We start from the raw sequence: 11,741 nt of genomic DNA, 5'->3' as shown, positions 1-11,741 counted from the left end.
TTGGTTTGTTTACTTTCTGTTTCTGCACCAGCTTCATCAATGATGTAAACAGTTTGGCCATGTGTTAATTACCTAAACTTCTGCTGATGAGACAGCAGTAGAAAATTATGATTTGTTTAATGCAAAATAGCTTATTTTAAAAAATGCCTTGGACTGCTGAATTCTTTTTAAAAATATAGTTATGTACAATATGGAGAGCATTTTCCACAATGTCATAATGTTTGTAAGGTATGCCAATGAAATTTGGGCCCTGTGCGACTTGACGGTCCTTTTGGAAACATGTAACAGTTACGTAAGTATACAAGTAATTAAAAAGAAAAAAACTCAACCCAAAACTGAAACAAGACATATAAACAATTTTATGATTTATTAGTTAGATCAGCTGGCGTTTACAAATGCCAGGAAGAAAGATAAGTAAAACATTTATTTTACAAAAGGAAAAGGAAAGTATTTACAACATATGTGACAATCACAAATAGTACAAGAATACATACAGTGCTTTAATTTGAAGTGGAAATCCCCATGGCTGATCTGACACTGTGGAGTAAAGTTTCAGCATGATCTATGGGAATTAATTGGACTTCTCTGGTTATAAATTTATAATCATGGCTCTATATTTAAACCCTGTTTTTGATGGTTTGCACCGAAATTTTTCAGATAAGTCTACTTCATCCTAGAAATTCTCATCTTTCATCTTAAAATTAAGTGAAATGGCAATCCATTTATAATGATAATATTATATCTAGCTTTTACATATGCTTTTCATTCATAGATCTCATTGCATCTTACAGGGAAATAAGTACCATTATCCCCATATCATGGATGGAAGTCCTTTGACTAAATCTCTGTTCCCCATACATGCTGAATATTTAACTCTTTAGTCTCTAATATTTCTGTACATCATCCAGTACATAGGGCACTGGACTGTGACTCTAGGTTCTTATCTTGACTAGTGTACGGCTATCTCTCTGTTATTATCCTGACTAGATTACTGAATTTGTTAAATCTCAATAGATAAAAAATGAAACAAAGTCCTGTGTGACATTTCAACTCTTAAATATACTGGGAGATTGTTAAAATACAATACTTCAAATTCCATGGCCATTGACAGCTCCTAGAGATATAGTTCAGTGCTTAGACTTTCAGAATGTCGTTTGTACTAGACTTGAAAGCCCTCTTAAAAATGTTCAAACTGGTGTAATAGTAGTTCTGAATAATGCTCTGAATTATTAAGATTAAAAGCAAAACAAATCAGTGCTCTTACAACATCAAGAAGAAAAACAAAGGCTTGATTTAGCTGAAAAAGCACAAAATAAAGTAGTAAAGGAGAAGAAATAAATGTTACTCTCCTTCTACTAGCAATTACATAAGCAAAGAATCTGTATTAAAACTGAGATATTTCTAGCTATCTAAACTAATTCAAAAGGAGGAAACGTCACCTCTCTAGATCATCATAATTATAATAGAGATTAATAAAAAGTATATTACAGCATTTACAGTGCCAGTGTATGCCAAGTAAATATGTTGAACTTCTAGCATACAAGCTGAAAATTTCAGCATACCAAATGCAAAAAGTATATAAAAATTTAAACGTCTTAGAAATCAATTGATGTCTACATGAAATGTGTAGAAACAATGCCCCATCACAACATATCCATAATTCATAATTTTAATACAGGTACATTGAAATATTGTACATTCTCTTAAAAAAATCATATATAAGAGTCAAGAAAACCAGATATATAACAACAAAGTGCTTCAACAAATAATTCTCCTGCACAGACTAATTTCATACTTAAAGTATGATTGGCATTAGTGGGTCAAAAAGGCTGTCACTGGCTTTTAACTGCAAGATACACAAATTTATATGAATTTGGAGCCCAAAAGATGTAGAAATAATAAATTGCAAGAATACAAATAGTTTGAATATAATTTATGCTACTGAAAAATACAATATTATTTGTCTATTGCTCCTAGGACTGTAAAAACTAAAGTACCTCATTAGGTGGATGTGACCTTAAAAACCAAGGCCCTGTCAATTTTGCATGGACATTAAAGATTCCGTGGCGTTTGGATCTTTCTCATTTTCCATAGCCAAAATATCCCCTTTACACTATTGTGAGTGTCTGTTCCACCAGTTTCCAACCTACAGGGTTATCTTGCACCATTCAAGTCAATAAGAATTTTGCAGGGTGGGCCACTGATTCCCATTCTCCATCACATAGGTGGCTGCATGATTTCTTTGTGCATAGGACAAAGACCTGTTCAAACATGTAAATTTAAAATTCAGAGTGGGTGGTGGGACAAGATGAAATAATGTCAAGGTAAATTCCACTTGGCAAGATAAATAAGAAGAACTGAAAGAATTTGTAGATCTGTAATACAGGACTGAGTTCTATGTAATAAGTACAGCTTTTAGCACTCAGGACCCAACCCATAGTTTATCTTTAAGCATGTACTTAATGCTTTGCTGGAATGGGGCCAGCATGCTCAGCACCTTTAAGGATTAAGTTTGAAATGTTCCTAGAATTTTCATCTTAATTTATATTAGTTCTGAACAGTAGGGCTGATAGGCACCTAGGCCCCAGGGCAAGGTGGGAGCAGGGCCTGGCTTCACACCCCTCAAAGGGACCCAGAATGGAAGGGGTGTGGCCTAGACTGCAGCGCTGGGGCCCCTCCAGATCTGCATGGAGTGGCAGAGAAGCATGGATGTGGCATTTCAAAGGAGCCCGGAGCTCTGGCTGCTGCTGCAGCCATTTTTCTTTTGAAGAAATAGGCCTTATCCACAAAAACTCATGACCTAAAAATTTGTTAGTCACTGAGGTACTACAGGATTGCTTGTTGTCTGTTCATTATGTGTAACAGCAGGGCAAAATGGGCACTTACAGGAGGTTGGAGAGCAGGATTTACTGAAGCAGTTGTCGTTACTGAGAAAACAATGGAATTATCGCAAAGTGGAATTCCACACTTCCCAGCATGCCCCAAAATGGGGACATGGTATTTACATATAGAACCATGCCAAAAAAAAAAGAAAAAACAAACAAGATAATCTCTATAAGTTTCATCACCAAGCCATCTCACATACCACTAACATTTGACCTACTGAAATCTCAAAGTGGCATAAAATAAAATCATCTGTGGTGAAAGTATTTTTCAAATGATATTTTAAATGATTCTAAGCAAGTTTGTTTCAACAAGAACTAAATTTATACAATTATTTAATTGTGACAACAACTACAAAAATTGTAAACTAGTAAAACTAAACTGGTCTTTATTTTCTAGTATTTTAGACAGTAAATAAAAACTATAAAAAGTGTACCATATTTATCAATGTTTTGGTTTGATACTTTCATCAGATCAAAATATCTGATTATAGAGAGGTAAAAGTTGGAAAACAATGTAACAAAGGATAAAGAAATAAGGGGGATGGCAACATAAAAAATGAACAAGATGTTGCAAGCAAAGATGGTCTGAAAGATGAAATGGGAAGGAAAAAAGCAAAGAAAGAAAACCATGAGACAAAACCAGAAGGAAACAGTAAGGTATAACATGGAAAAATACAGGGGTGAAAGTAACTTACAATTTACAATTTTCACAGGAATTTTCCTGTTGTAATTGGAGTCACTGGCAGCTCTTTAAATAACTCCCTACTGGCTTTTACCAAAGCTCAGCCAGCTCTTGCCAGAGCTGTGCACCAAGGCACACCTGCTTACTTTCACCTCTGAGAAAAACTATTTAGAGAATGAAGAAAGAGAAAAGAGACAGAGTCCCAGATCCAGCAAAGCACATAATCATGTGTTTGACTTTAATCCAGTGGGTCTTCCCATATATTTAAAGTTAAGCATGAATTTAAGTGCTTTGCTAGACTGTGGCTAGGGAGAAAAAAGGGAGAAAACAGGATAATTTTAGTAAGTAACTATCTACATCCTACAGTTTTCAAGTCATAACTGAAAAATTGTTTCTTTTTAATCAGCATTTCAGAGATTCCCAATGAGTCCAAGCTTCCAAAAATACTAGCAAAAATAACACAGCAAAACTTTCAAGACTGCCTTCTTTAAAATAGACCACTTGATATGAGAGGAGACCACTTTTTGTCATCTGGTCCCTAATATATCCTTGTTTTTATTTTTGAAAATGTAAATACAGTGTTTTAGAGAGACCATTTGTATGAGCGGTCACTGTTACCTGGTCCCCATGGGTGGCCTGTGTGGATATATTTCTTTACACTGAAAATTAATGTGAAAAGCACCAGTTTGGTAATGAACTGGAACAAAAACAGGGCAAAAATGTCTTTAGGAACTTTGGGGTGGGGAATATTTATAATCCTTATATTCCAATGTCCTACATAAAGTACTCCCAAAAGAAAACACAATGAAATAAAAAAGAGCAAATGTATTGCCATAATAATATTAAAAACAGAAAAAAAGTGATATTAACATTATCAAACTATATATATAACCTTTTTCATTAAAAAACAAAAGGCACACCGCCTGCAGTTCTGGTCAGATTCTTACACCCCGAAAAGTAAAAACTACAAATAAAATAAATTAAACCCTTCATGAACCTGAAGATATTTCTCCCCATCGCTAATACATTTTCAGCATAATCTCTGTGACTAACATAATTCTTTAGGAAATTTTGCATCACATATTCTTTAAATGAAGATATTTCCTGTTTCCTTCAACCTTGAATTAGTTTGGAATTAGATGTTCTCTGAGAGGGTTTTGCATAAGGAAGAGAAGAGATAGATACTATTGTATAAGGTCTCATTGTCAATATGACTTATCTTCTGTTTAAAGCTTTTGCTGCCCAATAAAGGCTCTTAATCAGGGTGTGTTTAATGAACTGGGTGTGCCCAAAGGCAAATTCAGGCAATCACAAGTGTGCTTCTCCTGTGAGCATCCCAGTATCTTATATCATTTTCCCTACAATGTCAGATTTTGACAGATTTGTGTTCTCATTAGTTATAGTGGGGCCTGCTCTCTGTCCATACAGATATTGCCATACATTCCTGTTCATGAAGTTACTCTAGTGTACAGCAGTTAAAGTTAGCACCAAAATGGAAAGCACCTTCTTTTCCCGTTCAAATTACAAGCATTGAAAAAAAACTATAAAAAGTGTACCGTATTTATTAATGTTTTGGTCTGATACACTTTGTTGAAAAAGTACTGAAATGTTGCTTTGAAAATATCCTGGGATCATTTAGTAACTGGAGTCTCAGCAATTTCAAAATGCTGTACTGCCAAAGTTTTTAAAAATAGTGCCACTACAGGTTGAACCTCTCTAGGCTGCACCCTCGGGACCTGACTGGTGCCAAATGAGAGAATTTTCTGAAACATGGAAGATCAATACCGTCTAGCACATTACCAACACTTGTATTTCTTACTCTGCTCTGGAAGACATTTCAGGGTAAACTACAGCAAAATAACAGCACAGAACACTGAGAGCCAGGCCTGGTGGCTGTAAACAAATTTATGGGACCATGGGAAACTTGGCCACACCCATGCTAAGTGGCTGTCTTGCTAATTAAAATCATGCAGGATTACAGATGTTGCTGAATGAGAGAGTTCCAGATTAGAGAGTTTCAACCTGTAGTTGATTGGTTATGAAACTAAGAAGTGGGCTTTTTAACACTAGTCATGGTTCCTAAATCTGTGTAATGGGATCATTCATTTTCCTGGTGGACTACAGTCCAGCACCTCTCTCAACTTCGAATCTTAGCAGCCAGTCACAAGCTTGTTCATGAGATAGATAAGAAAAAGTGCCTTGTAGCTGAAAAGCAGTCAGTAAAATGCTGAAGAAAAAAATAAATCCCCCAACTATATACAGTAATGCCAGCTGAAATAATTGATGCTTGATATGTGTACATATAAAAGTATCTTATTTCTGGGATTTGTTCTGATTTTAAAAAATCAATCACTTTAGTTTTGATTTCTGAAGATAAACACTTCTTGCTGAACTACAGCATGAATTGTTGGCCCATGACTACAGCATTACTTGTTTTCCATGTTTATTAAAATGACATAATGCATACAGCAAAGCATTTAAGTGTATGCTTTACTTTACACATATAAGTAATCCCATTGACTTTAATTGGACTACTCAAAACTTAATGTTTTATTGAAGTGGGGCATTAATGCAGACAATGCAATATTTGTACTTATTTTATAAATTATAATGGCATTCTTTTATTGCAAGAACTTTGTATAGAGATACTCTATAAAAGTATATCTGATTAGAGTTTCTTTCACTCTCAGTAGTAGGAATAAAATAGAAAATGCCATATTGGTGCGGTAGCTCTTGTAAGGCATATGAGGCTCTGGTGTTGTACATTTATATGAAGGGGGAAATGTACCTTGTGAGATTTAACTTCTTGCTTAAATTTTTCTTCCCTCCAGGAAAAATATTAAAAACCTTTAATATCAGAATTTTTTCCCATTATGTTAGGATATAATGCGACTACATATTTGATATTACTTTCGTTGTATGTATGCAGAAGATTCATTAATGTATAGCTTTTGGGGAGAATACAGGTTATGAAAGGATTAAAGATGGAATCATCAAAGGTAATCGATGGAAATTAGTCATCTTGTAACCAAGAAAGGTTGCAAAGCTTTTAACATGTCCTCTTGGAGCTGCTCTCCAAAATGAATACACAAGATTTTCTTTAAAGAGAGGATTGTTCAAGACAGAAAATGTCCTTTTACTGAAAGAGGCTCATAAAATTATTTCCTGTAGCTATGTTACACTTACTTTACACATTGGGTGCTGGAAAAAAAACCCTAACTCTTCATGCAAAGAGTATGATGGTGAAAATAGAATTTAGGAAAATGACAAAAAGAAAAGAAAATGGTGTTATTTTCTGGTTCTGCTGCTGGCCATTGGAAGGAGGAGACCAAAAAACCAAAAAGTAAAAACTGTTGCTATGCGCTTCTCCTATAGCCACACATGTTGGTCAAGGATAATACTCTGCTGCATGTGACTGAAGAACTCCTTCAAACTCCTGGACGGTAATTTGCAAGCCTCTTCTGCAAATTCTCAGGCAGGATATTCTTCTTCTTCCATTGTTGTAGTCACTCCCCAAGTTCGTCTCACTTTTTGGCTATCAACCAAGGAGTTTGACCCTTGAAGTGGTAGACAAATGATTTAATATGAAAATTGCCTATCAAAATAATACTAATACTAGCATGGCTTTTAATTGCTCTGGTCCATAATCTCAACCTTGAATCCAAGCCTTCAAATTTCAGGGTGGTCCAATTTTGATTCTACTGATGGCAAAATGCCTCTACGATCTGAATTCTATCTCAAATCCAAAACTGTAAGCACCTGAAAACTTGTGAGAATAGCTATTCAACCAAAATGTTAGACTAAGATGGTAAAAATATCATGTACCTGGTAGCTCATGCAACATTAGTAAGACAGGACTACTTATATATATTATGAGAGACCTGCAGCACTGCATTAAGCAGCGTGATTTTAGTGCCTCTGTTTAGTTTAATTGATGGAGCATATGTTGTGCATCTCCACTGAAATTGCTTGATACTGTTAGCTTCCTTTTTATCCTCTGGGCATTCTGGATTGCAATCTTTATTCCTAGAATTTCACCTTTCAGACACGGGCTACCAATGGTGCACAAGTTTAAAGGAATTGTGCATCATTCTTTTCTTTCTAATACATAATACGCACAGTGGGCAAAATTCAACCAAGGCATAAGTAGATTTATTTCAGTGGGAACTGCACTTATGTCATGTCTAAATTTTTGGTTGTGTACAGTGTGAAATGCAGAAACACAAATGGACTTTCTGTGTTACTAGACTCACAGTTTGGCTTGTGCATATATTATATCAGATTAATGATTAGCAATCTCTCTAGAGTAGTCTTTATATATGGTGGTCAGTTGCTACAGTTTTGTGGTACCCACTGTGTTCTTTTACTGCTTCGGTTACATACACTATGATGTTCTCTTAAAACTATGATAACAGGTTAATCTGAGTGGGTACCTTGGAATTGAGACATTAATGTAGCTAAACCAAGAAGAGCATATAAAATCTGCATATGCAAGCTATGATTATTGTCTTCTACAAATTTGCATATAACACTATGATTGACAGTAAATGTGTTCATATGTAAGGTAACTATTCCTATAGGTCTCTGGTTTATGAAGGTATTCAAGTGTCTACTTAAGTTTAAGCATGTGTGTAATCCCATTGACTTTAATGGAACTATTGGTGTTTAAAACTGGGTAAGTGCTTGAGTATCTTGCTGAACTGGTGTCATAATTGCCAATGTTGGTCCTTTGCTATGCTTTTTTTGTAAAAAAAAAAGGAGGAGCCAGTACTCAGTGGCTCCCTGCTCCCACCCCTCAGGCAATCCCATAGCTGGGGCTACCAAGGTGCTAGTATTTAGTACCTGCAAGTACTGGCACAAAAAAAACACTGGTCCTTTGTATGGCTACTGGTAATGTGAGACATACTATTTTAACTATTTGCAAGCTATTAAGACAGATTCTGTATTTGTGTACATGTTTTGCTCTGCCTGAACATTGCCACCGATGTATGGGCACGCTTGCTAAAATAGCACCAGTAGTAGCCTCTAGTGGTGGGTTGGTTGCATGGGGTTATGGCAAACTAAGTAAAGAAAGCTCTTAGACTTTACACTAACAATAAATATAAGATAAAAGTCCCTCATCTTGTTAGTATTGCTGGCTACCTCAGGCTTTCCCCAGCAACACTATAGCTCATTCACAAAAAATAATAAGTTTGTCATATTTAATTTTAATAATAAAATCCATAACACTTTAAATATTCTTGAATTCTCTTGGTTTGGCAAAGGAAAATGACCTTCAGATCTATATAGGGAAGTTTCTTTTGGCACCTGAATGCAATAATTTATTAAATTCCAACACTTATCAAGTGTGCACAAATATCATGCAAATATAACAGCTGTACTCCACAACGATATAAGCATAATATAGACACAGACTGATATAAAGGATTGACAAACAGAAAAAGGAAAATTTAGTATTTTCTGTACAAAATATATGCAGCTTTTGATAATTTGTAAAATGTATAACTTCTTGCCACTTCACAAAATAACACTGTATAAAAATAAATATTCTATGTACAAAACACACACAGGCCAGTCCATGGTTAGCACCATCACTGCAAAAGAAAACATAAATCTGTGTTAGTTCCACAGTGCAAACTACTGGAAGGATTTTGTAATGGAGGGAAACACAGCTGGGGGACATTGTTATGTGAGCATGCTCCAGGACCCACAACATCAAGGAAGCAGGCAAGGACCCCAGGAACAATTATTTTCATTTGCCAGGTTAGGAAGTTGCTGGTACAAAGTTGGATGACTCACTATCCCGGCAACCCACAATGCCTGTTGAAATTGCTGCTTGTGGAGCTCCTTTCTGCACTAATGTAAGTAGCAGGTAATACTAATAATAATGAACCAGAACCTGAAGAGTGGACCTCATGGATGCATAGGCCTAAAATGTCCATAGGGCATCAAGAACTTTTATGCAGCCGAACTGCAGAGAACGGGGGGAAAAGAACAGAACTGACTATGTTTCTATGCTGTCTTACTTCAAAGAAAACAGGTTTTTACAAGGTTTGTGTAAGTACATGTCTGTGTGTAGATCATTGATTGGCCAGTAGTTCCCTATATATCCATCTGATATTTCCATTTCAATTTCTACTTGGATAAATGTCAGCCAGTTTGGGGAGGGCCTATGCCTGTTCCTCTTGGGCATCATATGCACTGTCCAGTTTCATCTTCAAAATTTGGTTGAGGGATGTATTCCTGTGATGATGTAGGTTTTGGCAGCCTTGTAAGGACTCTGAGTTGCCTCAGGAAATGTGTTCCTTCAGAATTAGTACAAACCATCATGAATGCAAAGCTCAGGCAGACAACAGAGTTCCTGACCGTTCTCCATCCTGAATACACTTGAACCAGAATTTTGCATAGTAATTATCCTTTGTTCTGAAACAGCAACCTTTGTCCAAAGATCTCAGAGCACTTTACAAACAATTATTTGATGTTCACAGTGCCCTTTGGCACAACCAGACCCTGAGACATCTGAAGTTGTGCTCTGGGTATTAGAGGCAGGCTTCGACAGGTTCCATGTGACTTGTCCAAGTCCATGAAGTATTTCAGTGGAACACAAATCCATAATGGCCAAGGCTAGAAAGAACATTGTGATCATCTAGTCTGACCTCCTTTACAGCACAGGCCTCAGAACTCCTGCAAAATAACTGCTAGTGCAGCATTCTGAGGCACATAGTCAACCTTGATTTAAACATCATCCCTGCTAGAAAATCTACCAAACCCCTGGTAAATTTTTCTAATGGTTAATTACTCTCTCCATTAAAAATGTATGCCTTGTTTCCAATCTGAATCTGTCTAGCAGAAACTTCTGGCAATTTGATCATATTATGCCTTTTACATCCAGGGCTAAAACCTGAAACTGTGAATCCCAGTCAATATGATAAACAGAATTAGAGTTACTCATAGTACTAAAGATAGAACAATCGTGATATCTTTAGCCAGAGATTGCCAAAAGGGACTATGGGAGTTAGGCATCCAGTTCCTACTGAAAGTCAATGAGAGCTGTATGCCTGACTCTGAAAATCCCAGCTGTATTGTTCCCTTCAGAGCTTTCCAAACAACTTGAGTTGTAAAGCATAAAGTGTGCTAATTATAATTCATGCAGAATCAGAAGGATATTCAGTGCTTTACTTTATTTGTCTTGTCTTTTGTTATCTTAGCATGTGGGACATAGATCATGTTGGAATCAAAATTGAAACAAAAACCCAACTACATATAAGTTAGCTCTGTTTCAAAGGCAGCTCTGTCTTTTATCTAAGGCTGCATCTACACTATGAGATAAAATCAATTTTATTAAAATCGATTTCTTAACAGTGGATTTTATCCATTCGATTTTGAGCATCTTCACCTTCCTACATGCTCCCCACAAAATTGATTTACTGCTGCCACACACAAGTAGCTTAAATTGAGTGCTGCTGCCGTGTATTGTGGGAACCTATCTCACAGTTTTCTGAACCCCAATTCCATTCTGACCCCACAAGTAGATGTGGGTATATGATGCCATCTTCCACATTTCATTCCGCTCTTTCCCCTGCCATGTTAAGGATATTTAAGTAGACACGGTTGTTATACTGAAACGTGAATGAATCATAAGTAATGGGCCAGGGCGGCTAAAAGACGGTACCCAGTTGACAGCCACACAAATCGTGACTGCCCCTGGGATCTCTTTCAGATTTGAATCTGTATTTAGGACACCTGAAAAAAAAGACCCTTATGTCAAAGTAGACACTATTGTTACAATGAATCTTGAATGTTACGCTGTAACTTGAATGAAACTCGAATTCATCAGGCTAAAATACCCCAGACTACAGCCAGGTTTGCACATGGAAAAGAAGACCCCTAGGACGCAAATACGCCCTGCTGCAAGCTTTACTTCGACAACTGTGGTAATTGTATAGCTAATACATTGCCTTCATTGACACATATATGGCTCAGGGCAGCTACAAGAGCCCCTGCTACAAGCCCCTCAAAATCATGACCACTGATGGAGACATCCCCCAGGCGGCTAAAAGAGTCCCGGCTACAGCCAGCCTCTGACAATCGTGACCACCGAGGGAGACATCCCCTGGGCAGCTAAAAGAGCCCAGGCTACAGCCAGCCCCTCAAAATCATGACCGCCAAGAGAG

At 36.7% G+C, this 11,741-nt stretch overlaps 1 protein-coding gene across 1 annotated transcript in view; it reads right to left on the bottom strand.

The window, feature by feature from the left end:
• Window positions 1–352: 352 nt before the first annotated feature.
• COL13A1 (collagen type XIII alpha 1 chain) overlaps window positions 353–11,741 on the bottom strand; it is a 118,395-nt gene continuing 107,006 nt past the window's right edge. Inside the window, exon 39 of the mRNA XM_075000245.1 lies at window positions 353–7,124. Coding sequence (XP_074856346.1) covers window positions 7,092–7,124 — 33 coding nt within the window. The 3' untranslated portion in view covers window positions 353–7,091. The remainder of the gene's footprint in view (window positions 7,125–11,741) is intronic.

Source organism: Carettochelys insculpta, chromosome 7 (genome assembly GCF_033958435.1).
Source record: "Carettochelys insculpta isolate YL-2023 chromosome 7, ASM3395843v1, whole genome shotgun sequence".
NCBI lineage: Eukaryota > Metazoa > Chordata > Testudines > Carettochelyidae > Carettochelys > Carettochelys insculpta.
The sequence above is the reverse complement of the archived record's forward strand: the minus strand, read 5'-3'. Positions and strand labels throughout refer to the sequence as shown.